The sequence below is a fragment of the Rhinolophus sinicus genome, linkage group LG10 (assembly GCF_036562045.2).
Source record: "Rhinolophus sinicus isolate RSC01 linkage group LG10, ASM3656204v1, whole genome shotgun sequence".
NCBI lineage: Eukaryota > Metazoa > Chordata > Mammalia > Chiroptera > Rhinolophidae > Rhinolophus > Rhinolophus sinicus.
In genome coordinates this window covers 101,814,184-101,833,392 of record NC_133759.1, presented here as the reverse complement: position 1 = coordinate 101,833,392, position 19,209 = coordinate 101,814,184, and the positions used below count along the sequence as shown (strand labels likewise).

The 19,209-nt window shown below is 43.0% G+C and overlaps 1 protein-coding gene across 11 annotated transcripts in view; it reads right to left on the bottom strand.

Annotated features, from left to right (window-relative positions):
- TENM2 (teneurin transmembrane protein 2) overlaps nucleotides 1–19,209 on the bottom strand; it is a 1,556,107-nt gene that overhangs the window by 259,562 nt on the left and 1,277,336 nt on the right. For all 11 annotated transcript variants that reach the window (XM_019740878.2, XM_019740872.2, XM_019740888.2 and 8 more), the window contains one exon: nucleotides 11,112–11,346. In XM_019740878.2, the coding sequence (XP_019596437.2) occupies nucleotides 11,112–11,346 (235 nt within the window). The remainder of the gene's footprint in view (nucleotides 1–11,111; nucleotides 11,347–19,209) is intronic.

The window sequence follows — 19,209 nt, the reverse complement described above, 5'->3', positions numbered from 1 at the left end:
TGACTTTGATTCTCTCTCATGTTCTGCCTTCTGATACAGTGACCAGAGTCAAGGACCAGCTTCCCAAAAGACAGTATAAACTGTTTCTGTATTCCTCACCACAAGAATCTCCTCTCTCTCCCCCTCCCTCCCTCCCTCCCTCCCTCCCTCCCTCCCTCCCTCCCTCCCTCTCTCTCTCCCTCTCCCTCTCTCTCCCCCCCATCCCCTTTCCCCTTCTTCCCTCCCTCCCTGAAATAGCCCTCAGCTTTAGCTCTAGAGAGAATCCTACACTCGCCCGTTCCCCCCAACTGAGTGGGACTGTGAATCTGAAGATGCACATTATAGGCAGGATATGAGGAGGTCCCCATCGTAACATTGCTTCCCTAGTTCCAGAGAAGGCCAGTGATGGGGACCTCTCAGAAAACACAGCACACCCGGACACATACTGAATATGCCCTTCCTACCTTGTTCTCACACCCAGGCCAGTGCCACCATCACTACCAGACTGCAATTTTAGGTGGGTTTTAAGTGCATCTGTGATTCCTTTCCCCCTACTTCACTGAGCCTCACTACTTCTAAAGAGCAAACGAATTCACAGGAGTGTAAATAGCAACGGGCATAATTACTGACATTAGGACAAGTCGCGTTTTCAGATAAAATGTCTCGCCTAATTAAATGTAGAACTCTTCTGACGGTATCTATATAATAGTCCATTATGGAGGGGACTGGCCCTGCCAAATGTCCCATCTGCGATTTTTCACCACAAAGAGGATAAAATGCATTGCTGAGAACAGCAGCTTGGAGCACAGAGTTAAATGTGTCCCATTCATGGTTTCCTTTTGGAAAGCAAAACCAAAAATTCTCCAAAGTACTTCAACTTCAGAAAGGTGAAACGGCGTCTCCAGCCGTTTCCTGGAGATGGGAAGTACTTCGAGTTTGTTTGGAGTTAACTCTCTCATCATGAGCCCTCGTAAAGAGCACTGGTTAGTAGGACAATAAATGAGCATGTTTTAATTAGAAAATGTGGGATTCAAGCACTTTTGCAGGAAGAAGATGGAGTTTAAGAGAGACATCAGGAGACTAATAAAAGTTAAAATGCATTAAGTGGCCACAGTGAACTCCAAGGTAAAGTTGTGGGATGAATGAGAAATGAACCAGAGAAGGTGATGCATCAGAAGGGGATGGGAAGTAGTTACCGGAACTTATTCCTCCTGCTTTATAATGGAATCAGCTGTAAACCCCCTTCTGTGCCCAGGCAATGCCCTGAAATTCCCCCAGCCCTTCCCCCCAACGTATGTGTCTAGAGGAGAAAATCACTATAATTAGGCAATAAGAAAACACAGGTCGGCTGGGGTAAAACTAGCATTGAACTTGGCCTGTGTCTTTTTCTTTCTTTCTTTCTTTCCCTTTTAATGATTTCCTAATACCATGGTGTTTGGTTATGGCATTAACACCCTTCTCCCCGCCCCCACATCAGGCTCTATGTGGGCACTTGACCCAGGTCTAGCCAAGCAGCGTGGGCGGCAATCCAGGCCTCAGGGATTGGGTCCCACGGGGGCAGGCGACTCTACTTGGGCTCAGTGAAACTCAATAAAAGGAGAGTTGTTGAAGGGTCAGGAAGAAGAAATCCTTTTCCTGTTAAGTTTCTAAGCTATGAGAAAATAGCCTGTAGTTTCCAGGAAGATCTCACATAAGGAGGCCTGCTTAAGAAGGATGACGGGAGACAGAAAAAAGCAAGTCTGAGGGATAGACTCCTAATGCCTGAGTTTAACTCCTTGAATGCAGTTCTGCCAGAATCTTGATTCTGTCCCAGACCCTTCATCTTCCCAAGTTTCACCTTCCTGACATGCCCAAAGGGACGATGGTATCTATCCCACATGGATAGATCAGATCACATAACACATGTCAAGTGCCTAATACAATACTTGGCACAAAGCAGGCATTGAGGAGCCAATGACGACTCAAAACAGAACCTAAGTGTTCAGTTGTTTCCTGGAAGTAAAAAGATTTTTGATGTGGCCACGACTTCCCCTCACGTGGGTTCTGAGGTTTAGAAGGCCTTCGGCACGTGGCTGCAGGAGACTAACACACAAAGAAAGCAGACAGAGTACATGACACCGACAAAACCATGTGTATGCATCACAGTCCCACTCCCAGATGACTTTATTTATTCTCTTATTCTATGGAATTGGCAAGGGTGGGGTAGATTCCTCCAGAATCCCGTCAAATGCTTAAATGGACCTACTATCACCTTATGCCTCTTACCCGTGTTCTCAAGTACAGTAAGATGATCTGGTTCATAAGACATTAAAAAGTCACTAAGATGAAGCTTTCCATTTTAAATTCTTATTTAAGCACAGCAATGCAAAAAGAGCAACATTTCGGACCTTCTCTCAGTGCAGGTTCAAATAGTTTTTTTAAAATAAGCTTTTGATCATCGTATGGTTGGTGTGCAATATCTTTACAGGCTAATTGTTGAGAAATGGACTTATGGGTGCTCATACGCAATTGAAGCTTTGACAAACCGAAATACCATTTCAATGTAATCTAACAAACAAAGAGAAATGTTATTCATTGTCTTTTGAAATAGAAGGCGTGCACAGTGAAAACACTGATGACAGAAATTAAGGGCATTTGCCGATTCATCAAACAGTTATTCTGAGCAAGAAATGATTCTATCGGGGATTTAAAAACGCACAATTTTGAGAGTAATCTTTTGTGGTTAGAGTTGTCATGACCTCTAAAGATGGATATTTGCCAATGAGACTCACAGAATAGTCCGAATTCTTTGGTGGGTTTTGAAGGGAGAAGAGCTATCGGAGACAAAGTTTCTGGAACACTCCCCTGTCATCCAAAAGATGCAGCCCCAGCTGAGAGAACTGGCTGAGTGCCTCGTGACGGATTGCAATTCTGGGGACACAAGGTCCCAACTCACAAAGGCAGGCGAGGCCGAGACTAATAAATCAAAGGAAACTTCAGAGAAGTTGCAGCGCCTGCATCCCCTGCCTGGGAGAACCAGGAGGCCTTATCTGGCTTCTGTGAAAAGAAAAGGATCATTGGGGAGCCAGAATTAGAAAAAGCCCTGAGCTTCATCAAGTCTCTCCCTGTCTGAGCCAGATAAAATATCCTCTGGGAAGGCTTCAGGAAACGCCCCAAGGGAATGACAGTTGGTATTAGCTGAATGGGTGAAAGAACTCAGACAGAGATGGAAATATTTGGCTTTTTTCAACTGTGAATTTAACTCAAGAGTCTTCCCCGTTTATAGACTCGGGGCAATCTTGCGCTTACAAGGCATGGCCACGAGATGGCCTCAATCCTTAATTGGGTCCCCAAGGTCCAGGCTGCAGAGGGACAGCTTTTTTCTTTTTTCTTCTTTTTTTTTTAAGTTCTTTTTACCTACAGGCGTAGCTGTGTTAACTCGCAAGTAAGAAGTTCAGGTCCCCAAAGCTTTAATAGACTTAAGAGGGTTTTAATTGTACAGCGGGAGCCAAATTTCAAAAGGATAGCCTCTCCTTGGGTACCTGCACCTTCAAGGATGCTTCTACGTTCACAAACCACACTGAGAGCAGGGTGGAGAGGTCTTAAATAAGATGCGATGCTTGTTTCTTTCTTAATGCACCTTGTAATTTGCACACGTGCCACAACACTTTATTTATTTTCTTACTAATGGGTTTGAGTGTGTTTAACACCACAAGCCATAAATTGCAGTGCAGTGGATTAGACTCGGTTCGCTTTCTTTTCCTGCCAATTGTCAGAAAGGGATGTGGGGTATGGGGTGCCCCTCCTAACTGGCTTTTTTCTCTACCACCCCACCCCTCGCCTCTATCCAACAACCAACTCCTTGTTTCCATCTGCCAGGGAGGGAAAAAAAGTCTGGTTTCTCATTGGAGAGCTTGCCTATTGAGCAGCTCAGTTATTGAGATTAATAAGCTGCCAGTTTCCAAGGAAGACTAAGAAAACTACAAAATTAAAGTGCATTGCAACGTGAAATGCTGCTGGTGGCCAGGCGGGATCACGGTGTCGAAAAGGCAAGGCAAAGCTATAAAATAAGGCTGAGCTTGAAAGTCTAACCTAAAGGTCTCATTAATTTCCATGTTGCCTCTGATGAGAATTTAGAGGGGGCATCATGTTTTGCAATATGGAGAACCCAAGCTGCCTATTGATTTGAAAAGTGCCTGAACGCATTTGGTTCACTCAGAACGAGTTCTAGTTTTAAACCTCACTCGAAAGCATAAAAGAGAAAAAAAAATGGAAACAGGTTACCTTGGTTTAATATTCTCCAGATCAAGCTTATCAGTGATTCTGTCAGGAAATTAATCCTTAGGCAGAAAAATCAATCTGAGAACAAGTTTAGAGGCGTCTTCGAGTTCAGTATTGTGAGGCTGTTGCAACAATCTTGTTGCTTCTCCGCGAAACCCTTCTTTCGTAAAGGGTCCTGCGTCTGGATTCCCAAATATGCATAACCAGCAAGGCGTCCAGACGAGGCTAACGTCACTTCACCTCGAAGACACAGTGTGTGTTTTTGGGAACGCTGACACCAGATCAGATTCTTTAGGTACCGCTCCTCAAGTCCAATGTGCTGAGTTCTTTGTCGGAGCACTTTTCACGACTTCCTTCGAACAGGAAGAACAATGACACTCCAAACACGACCAAAGTCGGCCAGCCACCAGTGGCCTTCACCTACCAGTCTGGAAAAGCCCCGTGTGGAAGAAAAACTACCATATAAATCACGGAGCTAAAAAGGTAGAAGTGCTGCTTGTTTCTGGAGTGACAATTTGCTCTCCCGGTTTATAATATGTGCAGAAGTAAACCTCTGTAAATCAACTCACAGGTATTCTGTGCTGCCACTGCCACGGAGCAGCGAGGTCTCAGATGTCCCAGCCCGGGAGGCCCCTAATCCCTCAGAGTTGCAGAGGGGGGCCCCTTCCGGCTTGCCTCGCTTATGATTTTGTTAGTAGCTAAGTCTATATCCAGGAAGGGGCTGGCATTCATCCCCCAGGTGAGGTCTTGCCTTACGTCACTTACAATGCATCAACTCCACCATTTCTACGGCCTGGGCAAATTAATTTGTTTGCCATCAGGATAAGTATAGTTGCCCCCTCCCCAAAGGCACTGTCATGTTGTGGTTAGGAACATGGCATCAGGTTTGGAGTCCGGGAGAGCCAGGTTTAAGGCCCCGCTCTGCCACTTAACTTAGTCGGAGATGGGTAGGTAACGTAACCTTCCTAAGCCTGTTTACGTTTACTTAAAATAGAGATAGTAACAAATACCTAACAGAAGGGCTAGAGGAATTAAACAGGATCAGGTATGTAAAACTAAGGGTCAAGCAAAAAGAATTTGATAAAGAAATGTTGCTATTCACAGACCTGTAGGATCATGTAGAAGAACTTAACATTGAACAACATTTCTGGAGCTCTTTTTTTTTTTTTTCCAAGAGAAAAATCAATTGCTGAGAGCTTCAGAGGCAGTAAACATGCTATTATTTGTAAATGCAGGAATTTCTGCGTCACAAGTATTATTTCTGAATCAAAATAAGCACGGCAAATAACAGCCACCCTTACTTCTGTACTATTTCTAAAATGGAACTTTTGTTTTCTAAACGACAGCACTATCCATCCAGCCTCCTAAGTAAAAAAAATGGGCTTCGTGCTTACGCCTACCCAGCCCACAGCTCTGCATCCTAGCAATCATTAATTCCTACTGAGTCTACCTTCAAAATCTACCTCCCGTGTGTGACTGTTCCCCTTCTTGCCACATTGGTAGGGGACAGCCAAACAGCTATGGATACTGTAGAAAAAGAGATCCCAGTAGAAGGAACACCTTTTATCTTAGTCATTATTAATATTCTCTAAACTGGACATTTAGTCTTGCTACGCCTTCCACCCTACTCCCCGTCAACTCACTACCTGGCAGCTAGCATAATTAAAAGCAAATCAACAATATGTTATTATTTTATTCTCCTGTTTAAAATGCGTCAATGACTTTTCACTGTTCTTGGAGCAGAGTCCAAAAACTTTTAACCCAGTCCCAGCCTTGCTCCATCCTGCCCTTGCTTGCCTTTTTAGCTTGCCTTCTCTTCCTGGCATCTTAGTATTTCTTTCCCCAGCGGGTCATTTTTTTTTTTGCCACCTAGAACATACTTTAAGTCTAATTAACACCTACTCATCCTCAGGGCTCCACTTAAATGCCAATTTCTCATGGGTCTGGTTTCTCTATGCCTCGCATGGCACTTACTCCATTTGTCACCGTAGGGGCACATGTCTAGTCATTTGTTCAGAGTCTCTGTGCATTCAGCCTGAAATCTCTGTACAGGCAAGGATTTTTCTTGTTCATTGCTGAATCTTTGGTGCCTGGCACATGGTAGGTTCTCAGAGATGTTTCCTGGATGAATAATAGATGCCCATTTTAAAAGGCAAGTTGAAAACTTGTTTGTAGCTTGGGGATCTTGATGGTTAAAATTAGGGCTTCTGGTATTTCAGGGCAAAAGTAAACTCAGAGGGAAGTTTTGTCCCACTTAGGGATTCTCTTTATTGACCTGCTGCCGAGATAGATTCAGAGAGAGAAGCTTGCTTCAGCAAAATGCATAAAGGAAAAAAAGGGAGGTTCTGTCACTGAGCTACTTTCTACTGTTTTAGACAAGAGATGCTGACTTCAGAACCTCCCAAAGAAGCAGCTGGCTAGGAAGATTCCTGACCTTGTTGCTCTCAGGAGAGGAAGGGATAGACAGGTGATATCAACCAAGAATCACACAGGGACTTTGTTCTCAGACCTTCTGTGAGCTGGATGAGAGAAAGATGGTGGGCAGAGTGATTTTGTTACATACTATGTTACAAAAGACAGTGCAGACTTCTTGCAATTATTTCTTTTGCCCAATATTTGGTTTTGCTTAGATTACATTATGGTTTATACATGAATTGAGTGCTTTCGGTAGGAGAAATGAATCTGCATTATTCATAGGATTAACAGTGATACAGAATTTTTCCTTATATGCTGTGTCTTGTGTTAAATTCCTAATTCTTACCGTCCTATTTTTCTGGCCATGCCTCCTCAATCAGCACTTCTAATTCTACTCGCCACAGGAAAACAAAACAAAACCAAAAACAGCAAGAAAATCACAGTCCAGAGAAGATCTAACATGTCTCACAAAGACATATGGGAACATCGAAAAGCAAGGCAGAGAGGCAGGGTTTTTTCCTCACTGGTCCAGAGAAACACATTGGACTTGGCTTAGAGTCTCTAGGGGTGGCAGATAAATGCCTGCTCATCCTGTCCCAGAGTTATGAAATCCTTCCATCACACCCGGAAGTCTCTGTTAAGGAGAGTAGAAGTGGTGAAGCTGTTCGTAGATTTCCGTTTCATTTCTGATATTGATGACTACATTATCATCAGCCTCCAAAATGTCTGGCCTTCAGTGGTTCTCTCTCCCTGATGTGGTTAATCAATCCTTACTTGATATAAGAAAATAGGAATGGGAATCCTTGTGTGGCATCATGTCCCTGAAAGAGGAGCTCCCATACCTACACTTTTTCTGGTGGATAAAAAAAATGATACTATTAAACTCACAATATTTCAGCCTTTGAATAAATAAATTCGTTCAGTTCTAGTTTCCAAGATTATGTGAAAAACTTGTGGGGAATGGGAACAAATAATATGCTATAATCTTTGATTTTTTTCCCCCGACTTATCTACTAGGTAAACTCTCACTTGTCCTTCAAAACCCAGTTCAAATAGCTCCTCAGCTGTGGAACGTTTCCTGACCATTCTGAGAGAGTTAATCACTCTTCCACTGTACAATCATTGTAACTTTTATACTTCCATTATTGTACATACTGCACTGTCCTTCTGTTTATGTACCTACCTCCTCCTGTAGACTGTGTGAGCTTTAAGGGCAGGATACATGTTTGAATCATCGTCTCCCCAGCACCCAACATAATCCTTGGTATACACAAAGGACTCAGTAAATATTTGCTAATAGGAGGCTGAATGAATGATACTTAAAATACAAACATAAATCTCAATAATTCTATTAATTATTGCTGAAGTTTTCATACATGAGACCACTTGCCCATTCGAGTTACATGTGTTCAGTTCCATGAATGGAGTTTCAAATACCTGCTGACTTCTGCACTAGTGTCTGATTTCTGGTAATAGCCCCATCTCAAGGGCCTTGCATCTCTAACCCGGGGCCCTTGAATGTATGGATCAAAGACCATCTAGATATTGTCCTCCCTTGTTTTTTCCTCCTGATAGGCTCAAGGTTTTGGCAATCCTATCTACTCCCCAAATTTTGTCTCTAACTTGCCTCCTCCTCTAAAAGCATCATTGAGAAACCCTCATCCTTGGAGAAATGCTAAATAGTCAAACAATCGGCTACGGGACTCTACAGATCAGATCACAAGTTCTAGGAGAGCTTACTTCAGGTAAATAGGAAGGTGACGTGCTTGGCTTTGTTGGTCCTCTCTACCAGATATTTGCCAAGGGAACACTTTATAACAAATGGTTCAAAATAAATCTCCTGGAAAACCAACAGATTACATCAAAAGTTGGGAGATGGGAGATATGCTTCTGGGGCTTGTGTGTTGTTATCACCGAGGGGAAAATCTTGGTGAGGAACCAACCCTCTGATGGCTCTTGCCCTGGAAATGTAACAATTAGGGCAATACGTATAGGTTTGTGATTACTCACCCACACGACATCTCATCACCTTATTCTGTGTGTAGGAACCATTACAGTTCCATCCAATGTGGCTTATAATGTACAGTCTCCCTGAAGCCCTGGACCTCTTACAAGTTACTTTGCCCCTATAACATCTAGGTATCACATCGTTAAAATGGTGATAATAATGGTTCCTCCCAATTTCACTGGATTGTTGTCAGGCTTAAGAGAGACAATGCATGTGAAACACTAATATTGGGCATATATAAAGTACACCTAACAAACTGGTTGTTCTTGGTGATGGCGTCCTCTTCTTTCCTTCTCTGCCTTCTTTTTCTATAATTGCTACTACATTTCTCCTGCCTTTCTCCTCCTCCTCTTCCTCTTCCTTCATCTAGTCTACTCTATGTAGACTTAATGTCCAAAAACTATTTTTCAAACAGCAGTCTGTTAATGTAAAAATAGGCTGACTAGTGCCCAACACACTCTATGGCAGTTCATTAATATAAGGAGGAAAGACAGAAAGTCTTATCCAGCTTTGAAGACCACTGTCAACTATGAAAATATCCCGAGTCAAGCCTGGTGGACCAGTCAGCTTTCAGCCTGGAAACCTTCCAGCAAAGCTGTTTATTAGTGGGTTACTATATCCATGCAGATGTCTAACTATATCAATTATATATAACATATGCAAGTAGAGTCTATTGACTTTTCATACTTTAAGCCTTAGAGATTAAGATTATAACCTACAATTGTCAGAAAATAAAGTACTTTAAAGTTTGGAGTGACTACAGTGACAACAGTGTACAGATATTAATGGTCAAGATCATATTCAACAAAGATATTCTAGATAAGACATAAAATACTGGTTGGTCACAAAAAGGATAGACATCTTGCCATTTGTGACAACATGGATGGACGTTGAAGGCATTAAGTGAAATAAGTCAGCAGAGAAAGACAAATACCGTTTGACCTCACTTAACATGTGGAATCTGACACAACCACCAAACCAAGCTCATAGACACAGGGAACAGACTGGTTGTTGCCAGAGGTGGGGCATGGGGAATGGGAGAAATAGGTGAAAGGGGTCAAAAAGTACAAACTCCTGGTTATAAAACGATTAAGTCATGGGAAGGTAATGTACAGCACGCTGACTCTAATTAATAATACTGTATTGCATATTTGAAAGTCTCTAAGAGAGTAGAACTTAAAAGTTCTCATCACAACAAGAACTTTTTTTTTTTGCAACTATGTACGGTGACAGTTGTTAACTAGACATATTGTGATCCTTTCACAATATATACTGAGTACTGAATCATGTTGTACGCCTGAAACTAATATGTTACATGTCAATTATACCTCAATAAAAAAAAGACCTTTCCTATTAAAAGTGACCATGCTGATCTAAAAAAAAAAAAAGGAAAAATAAAAGAAAGAAAAACAACATGGAATGCTATGGCTTACAAAATTGTTTTCAGCTTTATGCAGAAAATTCACTGGCCGTTACCAGCAAGATTACAGATTATGTCTGTCTTTCCTCAAATCTAAGTTATTAAAGTTTAAAAAACAGTGTGAGAACTTTCTGAAGGGTCAATATGAATTCATCCCTTTCTCTGTTTCGTCCCCATAGTTCTCCCAGCCAAGGAAACAATAACCATTGGAGCACGCAAACCATGCACGTGTCTGGGGATGGAGCCGCAAGGCCATCCCAATATCTGGCCAACCCACTCACAACCTTCGCTGTCAATTACATTCCAGCCGGCCTTGCTGTAACTGCAGTGCCTTCTTTCAGGTCATTAATGTAGCCATGGTTTTTGGCCGATCACAAGTCAAGGTGAGAAAAGGACAGGAGCAAAAGCAAAACAAAACAAAGCCAGATCTGGAGATCACTTTGAAACTCTTAAACTCTTCCCTCCCAGCCTAAGCGCTGCCCCTTTTTTCTTGTTTGTTTTTATACATTACTGTTTGCCCCTCAGGCATCAAGCTGTTAGTGTATACAGGAGGGATTAAAGTGAGACTGCATGTTGGATGAAATATAAATTAAAATTATACTTGTCAGTCTGGAATCAGGGATTGTTTCTCAAGGTCTCCCCAAACACTTAATTTCAAATGAGTCTTCATTTATTACTTCAAGAAAGGCCAAATGCATAATTTATCAGCAGCTTTCAGTCAATATACCCTTATAAGCATGTTTCCCATGAGCCTCCGAGTAAAAATATGTTATGCTAATTCTATTAGTTGGGTACACAAGAGCTGTCTGAGAGAGTGCATAAGCATTGAAAGGAGACACATGTGACCAAAGCAATACCTATCACCGTGCCATCCGGGGTCAAATTACCAAGGGAAGAAGAAGGAGGTGGTAAACTTGTCTCATGATTTATGCCAAGGTTTTCTCCCCCACGGGAACGCTGAGCCTCCGCAGTGGCTGTGTGTGTGCCACTCAGGCAGGGAGACGTGCAGACCCAGTGACGGGGACTTACCGAGTCTCCAGTGGCACGTTGCTATTGAGCACCCAGCTGTCCTGCAGCTGAACGGACTCCGGCGTGGTGGCCAGGTCGTTGGGCGCGGGGGCGGGGGCGTGGATCTGACTCCGCCGGTTGGTCAGAGAGTTCCTGTTGAGGGAGTTGGCTGACGAGTGGTGGTGGGACAGCGTGTGGTTGTGGGGGGGTGGCAGAGGGGGCCTCAGAGTCGACTGGCTGTGGTGGTTTGGAGGGCCTGCAAAAGAGGAAGGAGAAACGACCGTCAGTGAGTGCGTGTTAGCGCTGCGCAGACCACGAACGTGTGGAGGGGAGAAGCCAAGTCTCTACGTGGACAAGGGCTGGAAGTTTGCAAACCAGAGGGACATAGAAGACCGCGTGAAGCTCTCAGTGTTAGTTACTGATAAGTCATACGCGTTCATTGGCCTTTATCCACTGGTATCACATGAGAATGAGAAACTGGGTTAGCGAAAGCAGGCTGGTGAAGACTGACTAGTGGAATGTTGAAACCTATTAATACTGCAGTGAAAGTAACATGACATTCAAGGCTGTGTAACAAGTCCCTGGTCCCTTTCCTGGTAAACCAGGACACTGCATACATGCTTTAAAAAACGTGTTTTTTTTCTAAAGATGATAATAGTATGGAACCCTCTAAGTCAGGGAGTTGCAAATTTAAGCACCTGTAGGGGTCAGGCTGGAAAGTGAAGTGGTCCAGATGTTGGACTGAGTGCAGTGGAGACGGTAGGGAGCCGCTGTCATGCAGGTCCAGGCCCATGTAGCCCCTCGGGGATTAGGGCTCAAGACAGCCCATCAAGTTTTTCTAGGAAAGCTGAGGATCTGGATTTCTAGATAAAATATCCTGTTTTTAAAAAATATTGAAAAGTAACTAAAAAGTGTGTGTGTGTGTGTGTGTGTGTGTACACATATGTATATATGTATAAAAATTTTTCTTAATGAGAGTCAACAAACACACTTGTGAGCCTGCTCAAATCATGGGTTGATAACGTCTCTCCTCCAAGAAATGAATGAACACTGAGGTCTCAATCTCTGGAGAAGGTCAGGGTTGATGTTTTCAAACTGCTACCCCAACTCTGAATTGCCTCCTGGTCTCTAATCTTGAAATCCTCTATCCTCGCAAGAAAAACGCACAAAGGAAAACTATACCTCTGAACGTGCTCCCATGTAAACACAACCACACATGACAACTCCACACAGGGTTTTCCTAGCAACCCATTCTCTATCTACAAAATTAAATAATTTAAGCATAATGAAAATGAAAGGAGTTTACGATGCAACATAAGCCTATAATTTGGTTTTAATGGCTGCTGAAACATGACTTTCGATTCGTGTCCTTTGAGCAAGTTTATTTTTTGAAGCCTCCAGTCGGTGTTGGCAGCTCACCAGGTGACTGCCGAGCCTTGTCATTTTGGCCCCTGCCAACTTTTAAAATCCTGTGCCCCTGCTGTCTTGGCTTTAAGAAGTTGGTTCGAGTCATTTAAACAAGCAATTTGACACACATTTCAACTACTTGTCTCCTTATGTGGCCAGGCTACATCTCCAAAAGGTGTAATCTACATTCCGTGGCTCCTGTGACACCTGCAGATACATTCTGAGGAAAAGACAACATGTCAAGAAGAGACTAGGTTTGGAGAGCATCGTGACCAACGAAAATGATAAAGAAAAAAAATGCGGAGGAAAGTGGTTCCTCGAAATTTTCATCTCTGGGCTGAAATTACTTAGGATTTTTTTCTTTTTTTCTGGTGTTCAGAAAAAGACAACTAAGACTACAACCCAGTGGGAAATGCCTCTGTAGAGTTGTGTCGATTTTAAATTGCGTCCTCCAAACGAGCGTGTAACTCACATTTTACACTGTGTGCCACTGACATTTTAAATATATCTTTGAGGGAGTTTCATAGCCATAGCAGGCTATTATATTTTCTGGCATTGTTGTCTGTCTAGTAACGTATTATTATATAGTTATTTAGCATTTGTCTGTCTCATATTAGTGGGAAGAGGTGAGAAAAGGGAGTGAAATTATGTAATAATGATCCTTCAGAGCTGTTGCCTGAGCCCCTCACACATGGTTAATGAATTCTCATGCCTTTCTTTTCCACTCTCTCAACTCCCATCCAAGTGCTGTCATTATTCTCCATTAGTTAGATAATTACGAGGCTTGCCTCAGGAAGACGAGATGAATCAGTGTACAAGTGAGAACCCACCCTCCCCGGCCCCAAGCCCTAACTTTCCATCTCCTTCTGCCTCCGGCTCCCACTCTCCAGACCACACACTCTCCCAAAGCACAAAGAGGCTGTGTGAGGGATTTGATTCACTAAATGAGGTACCGGAACCCTCCTGCTTCCTGTCTATTCACCCTGAGCAAAGGTCTCTTTGCTTACCCCAGCTTGGGAGGCCCTTCTTTGTACATCTGTGTTGTGTGGGCAGAACCCCTGTGCTTGCCTTTCTGCGGACGATATATCCACCGACTTAGGTGCTATGTTGTACACTCCAAATAAAATGGAGGGTGAGTTTTCCAGTGAAATGGAAGAGAGGTCAAGCTCTCTTTCCCTTTTTCCTGAAGAGAAGGCTTAGAGCTTCATGGGGGAGATGGAGAAAGACGAGCAGGGGGAGATGAGGGAATACATAATTCTCCACTCACCCTGCCCTCCTATGAAGCAACATGCTATTTCACTGCAAATAAATCAAATTATTGATAGCAACAACACAAATTATCCAGCATCCTCTGTATTGGAAGATGTTTTTCTCATTATCATTGTTCATTTCCACTATGACATTGATTCTATTTGCTCATTTATCTATCTATCCAAAAGTCGTATTTTTCAATTAGGTACAGGAGATAGAAGGAAAAGACAGTTACGATACAGAGTGCTAAACGCTACCACTGGGGTCCATACGGAGAGATGTGGGGGCATCTCGGAGGGACATTCAGCCAGCGGTGGGGAGAGAAAACTCTAAAGAACTGCGTTCAAGGGGTGGGCCTCCCACTTTCCAGATGTGTCAACCTGGGTTTGCGATCTCTGCACACATCTGCCAAATGGTGAAAAGAGGAGTAACTATCTGAAAAGTTGCTGCAGAAGGATGAATAGAAACTGTGAAGCATGATGGCTGGCAAGCTCCCCAAAACTATGTGCATGAAACACTGCTTGGTTCTTTCGGGAATTAAAGGAGGGATAAGACGTAACTGCAGCTCGCAAGGAGCCCAGTTGTGAGCAGGGAAAGTAAACTTCACCTCTCTAGGGACCAGTTGCAAACTGGTTGTCCCCAAGGTGAGTATTACCAAAAATTTAAAGTCAAGATTTGGTATAGTATACCAGATTTCTGACTTCTTTTGAAAACAAAAATAAAACGAAAATACTGAGTCTGTATTCCCTCATGGCCACAATTGGATAGAGCTGAATGCCCGTTGGGTGGCTTTTCTAGTTTGCCATCAATCTGAACAATCCCTGTTATCTTTGTCTGGCCAGACACGTGCATTGATATTACCCGCTGGTAGGCATTTATGTTTTTGACTGCTGGTTTAACCCTGGGTACCTTAGCATTCTGTGTGGGTCATGTGTCTCTAATGAAACAACACTTTTGCTACAACTACTGATCTCAAGCATTCTTCACATTTCTCAGTTTTCATTACAGCCATCCAATGTGCTTGCCGGATGGGGTGGTTTTCCAATTCAGAAACACAAACAAAGTCAGCAACATGCCTTACTGCTTTCCAAGAAGCCAAGTTACATTAAAAAGCCCCTCTCCGAGGCAACTGATGTCTTCAGTCTATGGTGAAACAGAAATGATGAGAGCCTTTGTGTCCACTCTGATGCACACATTTATTGGGTTTAATTAATGCACATATTATTAATGGCTCTTCTATCACATAAATATGAAACCACATATTAATGCAATCGAGCCACAAATAACTATGTAACAAATACCTACACAGTATCAACCTAATAAGTATTCTATTAGCAGGCAAAAGGTAACTGTTGTTAAAGTCACAGCGCTAACCTATTCTATTGCATCTGATATACCTTGAGCTGAGAATCTGGAATTTATTTTGAGGTACTGTGTGGCTTTTTGTCCTAGGAATAAGGAGCTGTATGTTGGCTCTTTCTTAAAAGCTAGGGCGGGACAGGTGAGACTCGTAGCAAAGATAAGTGAATATATAGCGAGGGTGCTTCCTGTGTTTTTAAAAATTAAGAGCTTGAACGTGCACTTAATTTGCTTGTTTGGTCTTGTTGGCTTGAGTGGTCTCTGCTTCTGTGTTTTTAGATTTATTGTGGGGCAGTTGCCAGAAAACTTGGTCTTGAGAAGTATGCCTGTCCTTTCTAAATGGTAATTGGTTGACAGTGAAATCTTAAAAAAGATAAAGCAGTGCTTCTTTGTTGGGTAACAATATCAACGGAAACAAAGTTAGACGTGGGGACTGTAAAACCTTGGAATAGCAACTCTTGTGTTGACTAGACTAGCTGTGCTCAAGTAGCATGTAGAAACAACCAACACCCACACTGTAAATAATGTATAAAGAAAGAACTTTCTTTGGAGCTAAGGAAGTAAATTCTTAATAATTGGCTATTGTTGTTGTAATCTTCCTAAATAAACAGCTCAAGGAGGCATTTAGGAGTGGTCTACCCTTGCCAAGTGAGGGTATGGAAGAGAGTGGGAGGGCAGGGATACACTAAGATAGCTTTGTCTTACTCTACGGTCCACTCCAATTTTCCCTGGTGATTAAAAATGATGATAAAAGAAAGAAATAAAAGTAGAGGCCTGCCTGACTGCTAATAATTCACTCATTCTTGAAGATGGCATGCCAATTGTTCATCTTTAAAATTTTCAATCCCTCTGACCCCGAGATAATGAATTAACCACAAACTCTCTGGCTTCTACCAAACCACGTCTTTGGAGCAAGTTATATCTTGACAGCAATTTGAAGATGCTAAAAGTGGGGATGGTGTTGGCAGAGACTGGATTCTCTGGTTGATGAAAACTGACATCAGGATGCCCTGTTCAAATTTGACCTTGAATGGGAGCCAGAGGAAATTGGAGGCAAGGATTTTCAAGAATAACAGGCTCTGGTTAGAACTAAGGAGAGTCTATTGCAAATAGCGAGGCTGGTGGTCGGCCATGAATCCCTGCATGGCCACTTACAAGCTATGTAACTCCTGGAAAGCTACATATTTTTTTTTCTGAGTCAGTTTCTTGATCTGTAAAATGGGTAGTAATTTTACTTCTTTCTTATGGTGGTTGGAATCAAATGAGATGATCTATAAGAAACCTAGCCCATTTCTTGGCACTTGGTAAGCGATTACTAAAAATTATTATATGTTATCATGTTATAATTAATAATACTAATAATTGTAATTACAGTAACTATGGCTTGGGCAAATGACGAGAACCTCCTGGGGCACTCCAGTTTATCTAGCACTTGAGTGGCAGCTTTCGGAGGGAGATATCAAATCCACATATAGAGGCAAAATTGCCAGCCTCAGATCCCGCCCCCCCACCTTAAAATTGTCTACAGAAAGACACAGTGACTAAATGAAATGGCACAGGCATTAATGAAGGTAGTCTCAAGAGCGTCTCTCTAAGAGCCTGTAGAAATGGAACTTGGGATCCAGAATTGTTTCATTCCCGTAAACAAAGTAATTGATGCTAATGGCAACAAAACTATAATACTGACAATAGCTGCTTGGAGTTAAGCTCTCCCTGCGTGTCTGGTCCTGTGCTAAGTGCTGTTCACCACTTTTTTCAGTGTATTCCCATGCACTCCTGGGGGGCAGGTTCTATTGTCATCCCCATTTTATAGACAGCAGGTAAGGTTCTGAGGGGTTAAGTAAGGTGCCAAGGTCACATAGCTTAGTAAGGGGCAGAGCTGCTATATGATCCCAGGGCATCTTCCCCACTCTGCTACATGCAAAGGAACACAAGGCCCCAGAGTTCACTCACACGGGGAAGCAATGAGGAGCCCGGCCTTGGCTCAGACACGCCTTAGCACATACAGAGGAAAACTGGTTGGTTCATTTCTCTGCACGTACGCTTAAATGGCAGAACCAAGTCTTGTCAGACATTGGAGGGACTTGCCTACCTCCAAACTCTGCCCCTCATAATGCTGCTTGGATCAGGAGAAAGAGGCCACTGCAGTGCAGTGTCATTTCTGCGCCTTCCCAAAAGGCCCTCCCCAAGCTTGCTCCTCTGAGCTGCCATCCTGGCTCCCAGCCCCAGTGGCATGAGGGATGAGCAGCAATTAAGTCTGTCGGAGTCAGAAACATGGGCGTGCTTGGCCCCAGCTCGTACCGCCTGCTCTGACTGGAGGTACTTTGCTAAGAGCCTGGGGTAGAGGGTGGGGGCCAGGCTTGTGAAGAGATGGAAGGGGTTTTATTTTTTGGTTTCTAAGTACTGGGCACTTCGGACCTCCAGCTTGCTCCCTCCTTCCCTGTCTCAATATGTACTGAATGATTGCACCCTAAGAAATGGACTTTGATTTTTGATTACTGACCCATGTATGGCATTGCTGGTTTTGCAGGGCAGTTGACGGATCTGCAATATTTTGGGACTGGGCTGCTATTGTATTAAGCTGCAGCCTTTTCTCACATTTCAGAACGGAGGAGCAAAAAGGAAGGAAGGATGAAAGTAGGCCAAGTTACGTCCTCTGTCTCATCTCTTGGCACACAGCTACAGCTCAGGCCAGTGGCTCTCGGCCTGGCCTGCACGGTCCTGGATCGGGGGCTGTGATTGACGGAAAGACCCCATTCAGCCTGAACAGAGTACCACAGACGGAAATGGCTGTGCGCACTCGTAAGGAATGATTGGTAGTTCTCTTGCTTGCAGAAAATATATGACCTCAGAGGAAAGACATTCCAAGTTCACAAGGACACACAGATCAACATTGCGAGGCGGAAGCATGGGGTTTGCTGTTGTAAGGAACAATCATTTGCAGGCTCAGAAACCAAAGTTTTGTCAGCTCTACCTGCATTCGTAAAAAACTAGGGTTTAGGGGGCCACCTCAGCTCATATAAGAACAATAGCTCCCATTTAACAAACACAGCTGTGTGTTAAGCACTCTACATATTTCACTTTATTTAAAACTTATAATAACCTTCAAAGTAAATATTGTTCTCCATTTTAAAGATGAGGAAATTGAGGTGCAGGAAGGTTAAATGATGTACGTTTTCCTCCTTAAATATTATATTTAACTGCAATATATCTGTGCCTCTCTCCAGTGTGCACTGGGTACATTTCTTGTAATGCTCAGCACATGATTTTATATTATTTTCTCGACTCTCCTGTTTTCCCTTCTACATTGTCAGCTCCATCAGTGCAAGGAGTCAGTCTCTCTTGTTTTTACATCCCAGCACAAGGCCGCATTTCCTGGCACAGAACTAGCACTGACTGAATGAATGACTGCATTCATTCATTCATGCATGCATGACTCATGTTCCTGGGTTATGTTTGGAGAGCCTCAGTGGAGAAGAACCAAAGCAGATTTGTGCCTCTGTTCTTTGAGCATTCCAGTTGATTGCTGAAATCTGATGGGTCTTTCCTTAATTCCTCAAATTCTTATTGCCCTAAGAGGGTCTTTTAACAGGAAGACAGCTGGACACAGAGGGAAGGTGAATTTGATCCCCTCTGGTTTTGTGTGTGTGTGTGTGTGTGTGTGTGTGTGTGTGTGTGTGTGTGTGTGTGTATCTGGCTCTGCCTGATCACCTATTCTTTTTCTTTTTATAACAGCTTTATTGAGATGTAATCAAATTCAGCTTTTTGAAGTATAAATTTTGGTGGCTCTTTTTTTTTTTTTTGTGAGTATTCACCAAGATGTGCAACCATCACCATTATCTAATTTTAGCACATTTCACCAGCCCTCAAGAAAGCCTCTCCCATGTGCAGTCTCCCATTCCCCCATCCCCCTAACCCCTGGCAAACATTAATCTACTTTTTGTTTCCAAGAATTTGCCTATTCTGGACAGTTCATATAAATGGTGATTCCCTCTGCTTTTCACAACCAAGACATCTGTTGCAGAGCCGCATTGGAACCAAAGCTAGATCTCAGATGGGACACACTTCATACCACTTAAAATTATTTTCCCCTGGCAGCCTG